This window comes from Lactuca serriola, chromosome 4 (genome assembly GCF_051521515.1).
Source record: "Lactuca serriola cultivar US96UC23 chromosome 4, Lser_US96UC23_V15, whole genome shotgun sequence".
NCBI classification, from domain to species: domain Eukaryota; kingdom Viridiplantae; phylum Streptophyta; class Magnoliopsida; order Asterales; family Asteraceae; genus Lactuca; species Lactuca serriola.
This window is the reverse complement of record NC_136411.1, coordinates 122,826,501-122,842,849: the sequence shown is the minus strand read 5'-3', so window position 1 is coordinate 122,842,849 and position 16,349 is coordinate 122,826,501. Positions and strand designations below refer to the sequence as shown.

Sequence of the window (16,349 nt, the reverse complement as noted above, 5' to 3'; positions counted from 1 at the left end):
GATAGAACCTTTATGTGTTAATCGAGCTTAGGGAGCCCAGATCTATAAGTTTTATGCGTTGGATTCAAGCAGAATCATGTTTAGAGTAGCTGCATGCATGCGACTCGGCGAGTCGGAAGAACGACTCAGCGAGTCGAGTCGCGAGTCCCCGATTTTTCCCCTTTTGAGTGATGTCGAGTGGGGACCAGTGAGTAGTAGAGTGGACTCAGTGAGTTGGAGGTCAGACTCAGTAATGGAGGGACTCGACGAGTTGTTCATACAACTCGGCGAGTCCAAGGCAATCTTCTTAGCTCAAGAACAACTCGTCGAGTTGTTCATACGACTCGGCGAGTCGGATGCAGATAGCTTGAGTTCTAGAATCGAAAGGGAACTCGTCGAGTTGATGCCATACTCGACGAGTAGCCGCGAGTAGGGTTGAGAAGTGAGAATAGAGACTCGGCGAGTTGGCGGCCCAACTCGGCGAGTCAGGTCAACTGTAGGTTGACTTTGACCGGGAGAGTTGACTTTGACTAGGGGTAAAAGAGTTATTTTACCCCAATTCAGTTATTAGTATTTGATTGAGTGTGTTTATGGAATTATAGCCGGGGAGATACCAGAGCAGCAGCAAATAGCTTCCAGAGCCATACACTCAGCAGCCAGTTCACGAGGTGAGTTTCCTTTCAGTAGGAACGGGTCTACGGCCACAATGTCGGCCCGTTTAGTTAGCAGTAGTTCCGGACTTCAGTCCGATGCAGTAATTAGAGTGCGTGATGTCTTTGTGATTCAAGCATGTTTTGTGTTATGTGTTCCGGACATCAGTTCGATGCAGTATATGTGTTATGTTAGCAGATACATGTTTATGTTATGCTATGTTCAGACAGTTCCGGATTTCGGTCCGATGCAGCTAGTTCCGGACTCCGGTCCGATGCAGGGGACAAGGTCCCAGTTAGTTCCGGACTTCGGTCCGATGCAGTCAGTTCCGGACTTCGGTCCGATGCAGCTAGTTCCGGACTTCGGTCCGATGCAGTGGGCAAGGCCCAGTATGTGCTTTATTTGTTATTGTGTGGTATGTGGTAGTTTGGGGGAGCTCACTAAGCTTCGTGCTTACAGTTTTCAGTTTTGGTTTCAGGTACTTCCGCAAGTAAAGGGAAGAGCTCGGGATGATGGCATCGCACACACCACAGCTTCAGTTTTTGTCCTGGGAGTTGATTCAGTTTCTTAGATATGTTTTGATACAGTTGTGACACAGTTTTTCTCACAGTATTTTAGTATGGTTTTAAGATACGCAACGTATGGTTTTATTATGTGATACTCAGTTTTATGATCTTTGTTATATTAAAATGAAATTTTCGGATCGTATTTTTGGGATGTTTCATATACGGTTTAAAATGTAATAAAAAAAATATATTTATACGGTTTCAAATGGAAAATGGTCAAAATTGAACAAAATTTGATAAATGAAGTTCAATTTGGAACAAAAAAACATAATGTCAAAATTGAAAGAAAAATTAAATTTAGTGTCAAAATCGAAAAAAATAAAAGCTTAGTGTTTTTTGTGGAAAAAATAGTCAATTTTGACAATATGTTAGCAAGTTACGTCATCAAAATTGACACGTCAGCATGTAACCTGGTTGATCGGTCAAGTGATCAGAATTGTAACAAATTGGAAAACACAATGTCAAATTTGAGACAAAAAAAAAAAACACAGTGTCAAATTAGAATTTTGGTGTAAACCGAGTGTCTTTTGTGTTTGTTTACCCAAATGAAAATACAAAAATGTTGCTAAATTAAATATCCGATTTCCATCTATATCTATCTATCTATACAACAACCAAGTAACTTTGAGAAAAAAAAAAAAAAGAAGAATCAAATTGATCAAAATGACTACTAGGTTTGATAAATCTCTAATCTCTGCTTTGCTTCTTGAATTAGTGTTTCTAGCGACCTATCTTGCATGAAATGTCCCTGCTTCAATGCCCATTCCAAAACTATAAGCACTTCGTCTTGACCCAATGTCTCATTATCTGGTACGTGCATGGCTATGTAGCAAAGGAGTATCAATGCCGGAAACTGAACCATTTGTTCACCAAAATAAGTCAACTGGATCAAGTGTTTAGGCCCACCTGCCTCCACTATCGCCTTACAATGATTCACATGCAGGAAATTATCAGTGCATGCAAACTTCACAAGCGCCACCGCTGCTTCCGCCGACACCTCCGTCTCGTTTTCATCCAACAACCTCACCAACGGCGCTATTATTCTCGTTTCCGTCGCCCGAAACGTTCTTGCTAAACTCCCGATCGCTTGGATGCCCGGAATCAGAAGGTCCGAGTCTCCTTTCTCGATTATCTTAAGCAACTGGTCGACAACCGCTCGAGCTGCCGGGGATGTGGGTTTGAAAGCCGATCGTCTCAGTTCGGGATGTTGTTCCGCCACCGCTGTTATTTCCACCAACGCCATTAACGAGTTGTATTGCACTTCGCCTTCACCTTTCTCGACTAACACCGAGAAGCAAAGAAGAGCTCGTGATTCGGTTACGTCTCGACAGATTGATAGATTTCCGGCACAGAGGAACCAAAGCGCTCTTGCAGACATCGCTTTCATCTCCTTCTTCGTGCTTGGATCTTCAAATTCTCTTCCTTTAATACTCGCTCCCAGAAATCCGATGTGGTGGTGGTGCTGCTGGTTCGTTTTACTGTTTGTAGATTGGATGTGAACCTTTTTGCTGTAATCATCCTTAACGGATTTCATGGCCATGGTGTCCGCCACCACGTTGTGAATGGCTGATACGTCGTGCATTTTTGGACCCGGAGGAAGCCCCGGCGGATGTGAATGGCAGCTGATGATGGTGTATTTCCGATGTTCTTGAATCGTTTCGAACGCTAAATGGCTAACGAGCAACCGGATGGCGTTGTTCTGCGAGAAATGGTCTTGACATTTTGGGTGGTTTGCGGCCAACTCCGACACCGCCCAGGCGACCACCAATTGAACTCTCATGTGGCCTTCTTTTAAGATTTTGGCAAAAACAGAGCATACGCCGGCGTTTACGATGTGTTCCACGCTCTCCGGATCACGTCCGAGTAGACCCACCGCTCTGGCGGCGTTCTCTTGTCCTTCCATTCTTCCTTCTTTGGCGAGTTTCAAAAGCGGGGGTATTCCACCTTCTTCGATGATTAATTTCCCGTATTTTTCATTGTCGCGTGCCATTGATACTAAAGATCCGGCAGCGTCGGCCCAATCATCGGCGAGGGCGATGTTGCAGAGGATTGCGATATACTCCCAAATTAGGCAGAGGTGCGGCTCGTTAGCGGCGATGGGTGGTAATCCGTTGAATACGTCATCACGATCCTCATTAGGGGAGGAGACACGGAGGAGCCATGATACATCTCCGATTGAATTTTCGAGTTGCAGGGAGGATTTCCGTATGGCCGCGGCAGGGATGATGGTGAACAACCTCTGTAATCCGCTAGCTCTGCATTTGGTTACGAGCTGTAGAGTCTTGTCAAGATTCTGTTCGATATCATCCATGATCCGGCGGGTTGGGCGCTCGTAGAGATCGTTGCTGGCTCGAGCCGCCTGCCGGAGGAGACCGGCGAGCTTCTCCGTTTTGCCTTTAATGTCGGCACAATCCTGTTTGAATGAGCAAACGTAATCCGTTGATGTTATGAGTTGGTCAGCCAATTGGATTGGTCGTGCAAGGATCTGTTTGACGATGTCCGCCATCGCCAACAGCGGACCACCTCCGCCGCGCGCGTTCGTCAAATTCTAGAGAGAGAAATGGGTGTTCTAAATTTGGTGTTGCTTCTCCACCAAACCAGAATCCTGAGAATATCATGGGATCAAAAACCAAGTTTTTTTTAGGAAGAAGCGGTGTGGTTCGTGGTGGCGAAGGGTGGCCGTGATTGTGGCGATAGTGAAGAAATAAGGTGTTGCAGAGGTTAAAAGCATATCATTAAATTTTGATTATCTTTAAGAAAATGCACCTGTAATTGTAAATGTTTCCTTCTTTCTTTCTCTTTTTTTCTTCTGATTTGGAGTGTATCAAAAACGGCAATTACAGACCTTGTTTATAGGAAGTGCAATGGCTGGTACAAAATGCGAAATACTTATGTACTATCATCAAAGCATGATGTACACGTATATCAAAGTATATGTTAATGTAATGGTTAATTGCTTAATTACTAAACAAATAGGAACGTCTTCTATCAATAACAATGATAGTAAAATAAATGAAAAAAATGAATCATAACGATAACAATTAACATATTTGTTTATATTTAGTTATTTTTTTTGTACATTATTTATTTGTGAGTTTTTGAATTTTGTTCAAAAACTACTATTATGATAACTTATAGCAAATTGCAACCTATGTGGCTTTTGAGCTTCATTCACTTCCTCGTTTGAGCTCTCAAAAACCAACAAATTGACGTTGTCTTCTTCTTATTCCTTTTCCAAATGAAATCAGTAGATTCCAATATCCTTGTAAATGTGGGTTACCGGCGGAATATGAGCGTTATAAGTCCGGAGGACAAAAACAAAACTTTAGAACCAAAAAAAATATAAACAAGTTTAATTTGATTCCAAAAATTGAACTTGTCGATATTCAAAGTTGATGGTATATATATATATATATATATATATATATATATATATATATATATATATATATATATATATATATATATATATATATATATATATATATATATATATATATATATATATATATATATATATATATATATATATATATATATATATATATATTCCCTCCGTCCCAAAATTATAGTCCATCTTTCCTTTTTGGTTTGTCCCAAAATAATTGTCCACTTCTAAAAATAAATAACATTTTTACCAAAACACCCCCTTATTATTACTTAACCAACTAAATATTTAATGGAACATTAAATACAAAGTAAGGACAAAACTGTCATTTTATTAAATAAAGTTAATGGTAATTAATGTTTTTCTTAATCTGTGTGTTTTTTTTGTCTGTGGACAATAATATTGGGACGGAGGGAGTATATATATTAGCTGTTTACCCGCGCAAAGCGGCAATGACAAATAGTTTAGTTGGATGTCGGTTTCATTTATAAACGTATTATTATATGTCAAGGAACACAATGCATATATATATTGTTATAAGTTGGTTTTACGATAAAAAAAAGTTGTAACTTTCTCAATACAAGGGAAAATAAATTTTAATGTGCATAAGTTATGCGTATTTATATAGTTATTTATATATCAAAATAGAATTGTATTCAAGTAATTTAAAATGTTATAGTTTATGATGAAAGCGACGGTGACAAATGGTTTAGTTTGAAGATTCATTTCGGGGAATAGTTTTTTAAATTACTTACATGATTTAGTTTTTTATGTTAACGATATAGCAAATACATTTGATGGCTGGAATGTCAAATCATCACAACAATGGGATGGACATTGCTATTATTAGGTAAAAAGTATTGTTAAAAACAAAAGTATATTGCTATTCTTTGTAAAAAAAAAAGAATATTGAAACTATTCGTTTAAAAAGAAGTATGTTGCTATTATGGGTTAAACGTGGAGTATGTTGCCATTATTGTTTAAAAAGAGAAGTATGTTACCATTATTGTTAAAAAAGAGAAAAGCATGATGTTATTATTGGTTATAAATATAAGTATGTTTATATGAATGGCAACTCCGATCCTAACATAATGCATTAATTACATCAAGATTAGCAACAACTCTAATAAAATAAAGTGAAACTTTTAAGGAGAAAAGATATGCTACTATTTCAAATTATAGTAGGAAAGTATATTTCTATCAAAGAGTGTCATGGCTATTCGCCCCCACCGGAAATTACTTTGTATTCAAAGTATAATAGATCATATTCAACAATAATATATTGAGTTAGTATTTTAAAATCTTAATGTAGATTTTTTAATAATAGACGTCATTCTAATTTAAAAATACAATCTATTCATTTATTTCTTATTATATAGTTTTAATTAATTGTACATACAGAAAACATTTTAAAAGTGAATTAAAAAAATAAAAAAGTTTAAAAACAAAATTAACAATCTTAAAACAAAAATTATATCAATAACTATAAAACAAAAATCATGTGTAATGAAAATGAGTATTTTGTTTGTCGCTTACTATTGTTCAAAGTAAAAACTCAAGACTAAATTACAAAACACACATGTAATTTATTCTCCGAAAATTCAATTGAGACAACCAAGCAACCACATAGATTAGAAGCTGGTAACTCATAACTTACAAACAACAATTACCATGATAAAACATATCATTTCTCAACAAAACATGAAATTGAATTAATAGTTACATATATACATGGTGATTACCATGAAAATATGCTTATGTTCGTCAATAAAATATACCTAAAAAGGAAACATGGTTAATAAAACCAAGATCAGAAAAAATCCCAATGTGAAGGGCAAAGTGGAATTTATATCATTTGCTGATTCCAAAAATTCAATGTTAAGTGCAAAATGGTCAAGATTAGCAAAATTTGTTGCTTTAAATGGAAGCTTCCCACCAACCCTACCAAAATAACATTAAAACACACAAAATTTTTGTTGTTTTAACTCTAGTGCTCACATGCTTTGCAATTTATACCAGAGTTGTTAACGATTCAGGTAAACATCCAACTCAAAAGATAAGAAAAGACCAAAAGGAATAATAGAAAATAAACACGAAATCGACAACAAAGCATACTTCATAGCAAGAAGTCGAAAATTAAGTTTCCTAGAAGATCACAAACCCACATCACTAAAGACATAAACATGGGTAAATAGGTCCAAAAAAAACATTAACACTCACACTGAATATCAAATGTTGGTTTGCTCATCAATTGTTGCAAATCTACTACTAGTCGGTATTTCACCTTCCAAATTTAGGTCGGTACATCGGTCTTTTCTTGTTGCAAACACTAACTGCTTCCATGCACTCTTAGGTTTCCAGAGGATATACTTGAAAGAACAATAAGTCAAATTTAATTAAAGAAACATGACCATCTTATTATAGATCCCCTCTTTTTAAATTAGAAAATCAAAAAAGAAACAAAGGTTGTACTTAATTTACCAAAATGACCTTTTTCACTCCCTTAACCACAGATCCGACAACCAAAAACTCTTATCGATAAGTATTCTCAACTATCCAATAAAATAGCTCTTTTTTCTCCCATTTTCTCATTTGGTGGTCGACAGGTTATTGTTACTGTTAAGAAATAAGAAAAGCCTTCTTCTTCCTAACTGCCTGCAATTCAAAACCCAATAAAGCATTTGGCTTTAATTCTTTTTATATTCCAACATTTGAACCCTTCCACTTTCTATGATAAACCAGATCCTAACCGGAGTATGTTCTCCAAATAATCCTTCATTAGCAATAGTATTCTATGTTAAACTGTACACCCCTCAAACCAAAACAGAGTCAACAACCACTTTTTGTTCAAATAACTTTTTTTTTAAAAAAAAGCACAAAAGAAATACCCAAAATTAGGAAGCTTTGTTGTCATAGGAAAAAAGGTGTTAAAGGGACCTATCGAGAATACCTTTAATCTCTATTTGGTTTTCTGTGAAACCTATTCAAACCCATTAATATAACCCATTTTGCAGATGATGGGAAAATATGGTTATTTATGACGATAGAATTTAATCTACCAACCTGGAAAAAGTGGTCATTTATGACGATACTATAATGGGAAAATTAGTCACTGTGACCTATAAAACAACATCAAACATTTTACACTTATGATCCTAAGTAACAATATCTATATCTTTATATGGGCAAGTGTCATACTTGGTTACTCTCAATGACATACATACATAGTGACAACCACTTAACACAAACATAACACACAATAGAAATACGTCAAATAACCATACCTACACATCACACACATAACACAAACATCAATTACCAATTTAATCATTTAAAATCATCAAGTAACTTCTCATAAATCCGATCAGTTAAAAAAAACTAAAAAAGGAGGTTGTGAAATAGAAGAGTTAATCGTATCTTTCCTGCAAAACAAAATGTCAACCATAACAGCATATTGACAAAAATTAGCAACAAATGACGAGTTATATGCAAAAATAACATAAAAGAAAAAACATAGTGAACATACTTTTAAAGCAAAGAGTTTATTACCAACCTCATCGTCCATTTTATATTTAAATATGCTCATATAAATCTGGCCAAAATCAATGGGAAATCAGAAAAAGTAAATGAAATAAATGACTGATTGAAAAAGAAAAAAGTACTACCCATCTGTTTTCTGTTTAGATCTAGGTGTTTATGGATTCGGTTCCTGCACACAAAATAATCTCAAAAAACATAAGAACTCTTAGTAAGAAGGAGATAAAGAATAGAGAGAGAAAGGAAAGCCTCGGGACAACAAATCTAGAAGTAGTGTTCCAATGGACCAACTACTGGTGTGGTGATCATGCGTTTGTGTCAAAGGTGGTGTTTTTAGAGTTTTCTTCATAGCTTGAGAGAGATTAAGTGGTGCACGAAATGGAATTGGTTAAACATCTCTTAAATCTCCTTATTTTCAAAGATCTAGAAGATATTTGTGAAAGCAAAAAGAGGAATAATGAAAGATATATGAGAGAGTGAGCAATGGTGGTGACGAAACAAAAAATCAAACATGTGAAACCAAAAGTGAAACTACTTGTGTGCCCAATTTCTCTCCTTACCCAATAACCCGAAGCAAAAAATTGAAAAATGATAACTTTAAGGGTTAAAATCTTACATGCGTTTGTTTCTTTGAGTATTCAGAAAAACACCGCCTTTTCTTTTATGGAACTCCCATATATTCAATCTACGGTTTGGGGAGAATATGAGAGGTATATGTTGAGAGAGAAAGATAGAGATGATTTTGAATATGTGAGAGAGAGAGAGAGACGCTAGAGGAAGTCGTGCAAAATTTAAGAGATATTTGTCGAAAACGCGGAACTAAAAGGGTTGGGTTAAAACCATGGCAAGAATTAACTATAAAACCGGGGAATTAACGGTGTTGGGTCAAAATCAAGCGAGTATTCAAAGGACGTATGTATTAGTTAATTGTACTTTCTGCTCAAATGTTTGGACGTCTTAAATTATATTATTATATTCAATTTATTTTGAGTTTTATTATTATTTTATTAATGGTTAGTTGTACGACTTGAACATTATTTTGAGTTTTATTATTATATTTTATTAATGGTTGGTTGTACTTTAAAGTTAGAGACTTGAACATCTTAAAAAAATAATATTATCATATTAAATCTATTTTTAGAAATAATGAGATTTCCTTTCTAATGTATTATATATATATATATATATATATATATATATATATATATATATATATATATATATATATATATATATATATCAAGTGGGAGGAGTTAAGTACAGTTAACTTCTACTACTTTTGTAACGCCCGAAGATCAGGGCTAGTCAATTTAGAGACATTAAACGTCAAAAATGACTTTTTGATAGAAGATTATTTAGAACGAATAATCTTAACTAAGTTGTGGTATATGTTACAAGGATTTCGTACATATAAAAAACGTTGAAATCCGAGTTATAACGAAGAAGTTATGACTTGTCGAAGTTTCGCGACAGAACTGGCACGACACAGCGCGACGTAAAATGTGAATCTACGATAGAGCAATATTTAGCCTTAGTGATCTAAACGAATGTTGTAGAGTTCGTTAAACTGAGAGTGTGCATAGAAAGAATGTCCAAATCTGACTTCGTATGAGGAAGTTATGATTTTTCTAAGTTTCCGCTTAACAATATGCAACCCGAAACTCGAATTCGAGATCGAGTGAATTCTAGCCGAAACAATCTAAACGAGAATCGAAGATCCCATTGATAGTAGTCCAACGGTAAAAAGACAGACGAAAACGGACGTCAGATGAAGAAGTTATGAATTTATAACGGAGTTTTTCTATCCCGGCCTACTAAAAATAAATAATAAAAATAAGGTCAAAATTAGCCGACGAAGTCTAAATGAAAGTTGTAAAGTATAGTCTCACCTACGCTTGGATATAAAGAACGTCGAAAACGGAGCTCGTATGAGGAAGATATGAATTTTAGAAGTTTTTAAATAATTAAAATATATTTATTTAATTATAAATTTTGGATATTATCCGAAGGAGGAGGAGTCACCGGTCTGATCCAGATTACGCGCAACATAATGCCTCGGTACGCCCAACGTAATTCGAGGATTCAGACCCTATATAAAGGGTGCGAGGGCAGCCAAGTTCTTTGCCAATTTTCTTTCCTTCTCTCTCTTTTTTGCCTTGATTTTCGTGCAAGAAATATCCCGAAGCCCCGGTATCATTCCTGAGCCCCGAAGCAAGTCCCGAAGCCCCAAAGATCCCAAGAAGTGAAATATCCAACTGAAGCTCTGCCGGCGAGAAGCCCGGTTTTTGTGAAGATCTCCCGATTTCACCGAAGAATACTACTTATACAAGCCGTAGTGCTGTCCGATCATCTTCTGATCAAGTGAGTGTGTAGTCACTTTCTTATAACACATAAATATTAAGTATTTACTATGAAATACGTGCTATGTGTATAATATATTGTTGTTTATTTGAGATGATTGTGGAATGGATGAATTATATAAGTTTTAATGAGTTAAACTATATATGTATTTTGTATCTAAAAATATGTTGGGTAGAACATGGGTAGATGAGGTTGTAGGTGATAAAAGATGGGTTGGACCATGAGATAAAAGGATAAAGAGATAAACTTGTTTTAGATCTGGTTGTATGGATCATATCAGGAGGTTAGTTTTAGATCCGAGAGTATGGATCAGATCAAGATGTTAGTTTTAGATCCGAGAGTATGTATCAGATCAAGAGGTTAGTTTTAGATCCAGGATTATGGATTAAGTAATGAGGAAAATTTAAGATCCGGGAGTACGGATTATGTATTTTTGAACTACGTGCTCATCAGATAAGGTATCATACGCATAGTCCCTTTTATGAAAGTGATTTTAATACGAGTATTGATTAAAGTATGATATATATATATATATATATATATATATATATATATATATATATATATATATATATACATACATGTGTGTGTGAAATATTTGCTATTGCTCAAAACATGTGTTATATGTATAATTAATGATATACAACATGCGAACCAGTTATGGTCGAATATGTGTTAAGATGTGTATAGATGATATTATTACTTAAAACTTTGTGTTAAGTATACACTAGTTAGCGTTTTCTAAACAGAGATAGTATCGGAAATTGATTATAAGTATTGTAGGTTTGCCTAGTGATGGGTTAAGACTTAAATGGGATGTTTAGTTCAATTAAGATTGGACTTTGGGTAGTCTCTTATTAACAGTACGTGTGGGGTGAGATTGATGATAAGTGGAGTACGTCCTACGTACAGAAGTACATTTTATGTACAAAGTCCTTTTGAAAGCTCTGTGTCTTGGGTGCTGCTTGTGCCAGGGTACTATTATGTTCTCGGGTACGAGTCCTTCGCATACCAGAGTACTATAATGTGCCAGAAGTACTATCATGTACAAAGTCTTTTTGACACTATTATGTGTCGGTTACGAGGGCGTACAGGAGTACTCTATTAGTATTTCCCCATACAGTTTATGTTGAAAGAGCTTTGGAGTCAGCGTTTCTATTATGAAGTGATCGGACGAGCTTCATATGCCAGCGTGTTCTTTCACGAAGTAAGTAAGGGAACTTCATAGAGTGCCTAAAAAAGTGTATCGGTAATAGACCACTGCTATGTATGTTTGGTGATATATTGTTGGATAGGGTGCGTATGGGGGTGAAATACCTCATGATATTTAGGCCAATTCTAGGCAAAGTTCGATGCTGGATAGGGAGAGTCTAGGGGTATAATACCTCATGATAGTCGGACCACGTCTAAGCATTGTTATCTAGATAACTACCCCTGACTTAATTGTCTTGTGGTTCTTTTTTTTTTTTTTTTTTTTTTACGAATGAAGGTTCGTGGTGAAACTTATTCCATTCCCTTCATTTGATGTCTTTATTGATCCTCGTTTGCTGCTAGGGAATTTCCGAAGCAGCCTCGTCAGTTTGTTGTTCATATCGATTCCTTAGGCTAGATCTCGTAAGATCATTGTATAAGGCCAGTATGTGGGGATCGACGTGATGGGATAGATTGTTTTAGAAATATGATATATATGTGTTAATAATATTAGTGGTTTTGTAGGATCGAGATATACATTATTATCATCATTGTTTGAACTAAGAGCTTTCGTACTCTGTGTTCCTTAGGTGATTGGGTTCGCCAGGGATATTTGAACTTGGTGTTCACCAGGTATATATGAACTAAGTGTTCACTAGATGTTTAGAACTATGTGTTCACTAGGGATATTTGAACTAAGTGTTCACTAGATGTTTAGAACTATGTGTTTACCAGGGATATTTGAACTAAGTGTTCATTAATTATTGTGAACTGCGAGTTCACCATAGGTAATCTAAGAACCTTAGCAGCACTAAACTTTGTGCCAATTCCTTAGGGCAATCCTTAGGAATGAATGGGAGAAGGGTAATCGGTTCTTAGGGTAAATCTTTATGAAATAAAGGAAGATAATGAGGTGGGTAATTGGATTGATTGATCGATAATTAAATATAATAATTATATTATTATGGGTTGAAAACCCTATATGCTCACCAGGCTCCCAAGCCTGACCCTCTCAGTTTTCTTTATATTACAGGTTATGGCACGAGAGCATAAGTTGGCTGACATAACAAGAGGTTTTGGATTATAGGCCAATAGTTATGAATAACTGTTGTAAGGTCTATTTTGTTCTGTTTATACTTTTGGTCTGTATTGAACATGACATCCCGAGATTTTGTTATATAATGAAAATACATTTCTTTAAAGAAATGCTTTGATAATTTTTTTATCATATTTTGTTTTGGGAACAAATTCCGCAACTGTTTCTTTAAAAGATTTCTCTGATTTTAAAAACAAAGCATAAACAAATCGGTCTCTTCTGGTCGTGAAATTGGGGATGTCACAGTTGGTATCAGAGCATTAGTTTAAGCGATCTAGGAATTTGTAGGAAATTTATAGATTTAAACTTAGAATGCTAAGTAATGATTGTGAGGAGTGTGTCTAAAATATGTTAGGTAGTACACCTAAATTGACACAAACAGTAGTTTATTTTAGGGATGATGCCTAAAATGCTCTTATGTGCTAAATGTTTTGTGTGATAGCTATATTGATGCTATTGTTTGTTCGGATCTATGGTATGTTGCCGACCGGATCTGGAAACCTTATGTGTGTAGGATTCTAAATTTATGACTACGATATTAGAACTAGCATGTAAATGTTTTGGAGTGATAAGGAGATTTATACGTTTATCGTAAATGAAGCTTTCCTATCTTAAATTCTCGCCCAGTGCACCGAAAGTCTTCTTGGATGTACAAGAGGTCATGGTGAAGATTTGTAGAGAATTGAATAAATGGAGGAAATGAAAATGGCTTATGATAGTGAGTGACACCTATCGGAAGATATCGTAAGAGTGATATCTTGCCTTTAGAATATGTGTTATAAAATAACAGTACGTTTAGAGGAGTACGGTATGTCTGAAGTACACCTTCAATTGCCAGGATGATGGAATGATTGGTGTAATTCTTGAAGTTGTCTCATCATCTGGTATTTCCATCACCGATCGAGTTGAAGTAGAATTGATGATTGAAGATACGCAATGAAGAATTCCTAGTACAGTCTAGGGAAATTGTTTATGATTATTTGGACATATTCGTATGTGTTAAATTGTTTTGTGATTTTAGGACTTGGGGACTGTGAGACAATACTTGGTGAGAGAATAAGATCTTTGTGCAGGGACAAGGTTCGAGAACTCAAAACTTGAGCGAATGCTTGAGATCAATGTCTGCTTGCAAATAGATGTTCAAGTCAAGGCTGGAGAGACCAGTCAAGTCTTAGATAATTAATTTAACAAATGATCAAGAAATTAAGTATGAATAAGTAAACAATGATCAAGGAAAGATCAATAAATGAACAAGAAGTAAGTTTGTGATGTGATAAAGATAAAATTGCCAAAAGTGAGAGAAAAGATCCGTCATTGACGTTTATTGAATGCTCCTATATATCGGAGAGAGTATTACAACGAATTAACCAAGTAACTTACATAGGACTGGACAAAAGAACTATTTCTGACATTCTGTTTATCTATGAGTACAAAAGCTAAGTCCTATGAGATGTTACATCAATACAAATACAATAAATGACAAGAGACAAAATAACATTTTTCGGATCAACAAGCATTCCGGACGTGAGAGACACTCCGGAAAGGATTTCTTCTCTTCTTGTTTCTTCACTCCATTTCTCCAGCTCTGGACATGTTCCAGAGCATCTACTTCTCCGAAACTAAACACACTTCGGAATTAGTATCAAGGATTGCTAGAGGTTCACTTTCAGGTTCCAACAATCTCCCCCTAAGTGAACTTAGCAATTTATCAAGTTCAATTTATTTCTTCCTTGATGAAGGTGTAGGATCGGAACAACCAATCTCGAACTTCAACGTACCATGCCAGCTGACTCACAAACTTTGCCTTAATGTGTTCCGAAGCATCAGACTTGGATGCACGCGAAATAAAATTCTTCAGAGCTTTGGTAGGGATTAGGTGTTTGTCTAGAACTCGGAAGCAGTCTTTCTTGTTTGTTTTTCTTGTAGTGTAGACAAACCCTAGAACAGGCTCTTCAATGGGACCATCAGCAAGGAGTTCAGCTTCCGGAAGGATGAAGTCAATTTTCGGAACAAATTGTTCTGTTCCGTAAAGGTGACCAAGTTCATAGTCTCTTCGGCTGAACTCTGCAACATAATCTTTTAAGAAGCTTAGAGCAGCATGATAGGCTCCCATAATGAGGTCATCCCTTTGATTTTCTCTGAAGTATGCAGCTAGGGTAAGAATATCGTTCAAATTCATGGAGAGGAAATCCGCATCGGTAAGAGTCCGAGGAATAGGTCTGTTTCGGAAAATGTGAAACCAGAACAATGGATAGTTCAGTTCAAACTTTACCATGATTTTTCTTCCGAAGCCCGAGACCTGAGTGATCCTCTTCTTTGACCATACGTCCTTGAATGGCAAGGCATTCATAGAGTAGAACGTATCAAGTCTTTCTCTTTTTGTTTGAATGATTACTTCAGGAGGATCTTTAGGATGGAGTGGAGCGAACTTGGTGTAATATTTGCTGTAGGGAGAAAGAGGAAGATCCAGTTGCTCAAGATCACTTGTGGGAACGACATAGGACATGACTGGAATGATTTGGTGATCTTGGAGGATGCGTTCACGGAAAAGAGGAGATATTCCACGCAATGGGTCAGGATTATCTTTCAGAGCCTGAATCCGGATGCTTTCTTAAAGGGCTTGGTTAATTTCCTCCTAAGACCATCCATGTTTCTGTTTGAGAGGAGGTCCGGAGTGTAAGGTTGATTGTTCAGTTGTCATTGGTTTCTTGCCTTTGTTTTTATGAAGAGCAGAGATAACCATCTTCATATTTTCATCAACTGTAAATTACGAAGTAGGATTTGGGAGTGGTTCTTCCGGAATGTCATCAAGGGTCCGGAGTGGAGAGCCCTGATCAATTGGAGCAATTTTGGGTTCCGGAATAGGAGGCTGTACTGAAGGAGTAGCCCGGAAAGCTTGGACGCTTAGAAGAGATTTGGCCTTAGCCATTTTGATAGCTTGGTCAAAAACTTCCGGAAGTGAGGATGGCCAAGCGACTGCGGACCATATCCTTTTTTGTTCTTCATAAATGACCTTCGGAATAGCCAACTTGGGAGCTTGAAGAGCGAGAATGCTCTTAGGAGCGTCATCAGGGACATATTCGTTTTCATCTTCACTTGCTTCCTCTTTGGCACTTCTGAGAGGAGATCCAGAGAGAATCTGAAGTTCTTTATCGTCTGACTCTTTTTCATCTCGGAGAGAGAACTGAGTAGGAGGCTTCCATGGGTGACTGGGTCCTTCTCCCCCTCTTGTATCGGTAAACCTGCGGACCGGTGCAAGGAATAGAGAGTCCTTGAGATCATCAAACTTGGAGAAGACTTTCTGAAGACCGGAAGTGAGTTGAAGAGATAGTGTGTCATAGGCTTCAGCAGTGGGAGCTTCCTTAGAAAGGTGTTTGAAGGTGGTGCTGAGTATGGAAATCATCTCATCAAACTTTTGGTTCGGAACATCAACGATGTTCCAAGTTGAATGAAGAAGTTTAATGAGGACTTGTTGAATAATCAAATTCATTTCATCCTTTTGCTTAATCTCTTTCTCCATTCTTTCAATTTTATTTTCATGGCGAATGCGAGTCTGCTTGATGAGTTCGTTGGTAGCAGT

At 36.4% G+C, this 16,349-nt stretch overlaps 1 protein-coding gene across 1 annotated transcript; it reads right to left on the bottom strand.

The window, feature by feature from the left end:
- Positions 1-1,697: 1,697 nt before the first annotated feature.
- Positions 1,698-3,934, bottom strand: LOC145100330 (uncharacterized). The gene has a single exon (XM_079037645.1). It carries the CDS (start codon positions 3,700-3,702, stop codon positions 1,867-1,869), a length of 1,836 nt encoding a protein of 611 aa, XP_078893771.1. The 5' UTR covers positions 3,703-3,934; the 3' UTR covers positions 1,698-1,866.
- Between the last annotated feature and the right edge of the window lie 12,415 nt (positions 3,935-16,349).

Bases quoted from the DNA above. Each gene is read 5' to 3' on its own strand.
- LOC145100330 (XM_079037645.1), bottom strand. From the start codon at position 3,702: ATGGCGGACATCGTCAAACAGATCCTTGCACGACCAATCCAATTGGCT.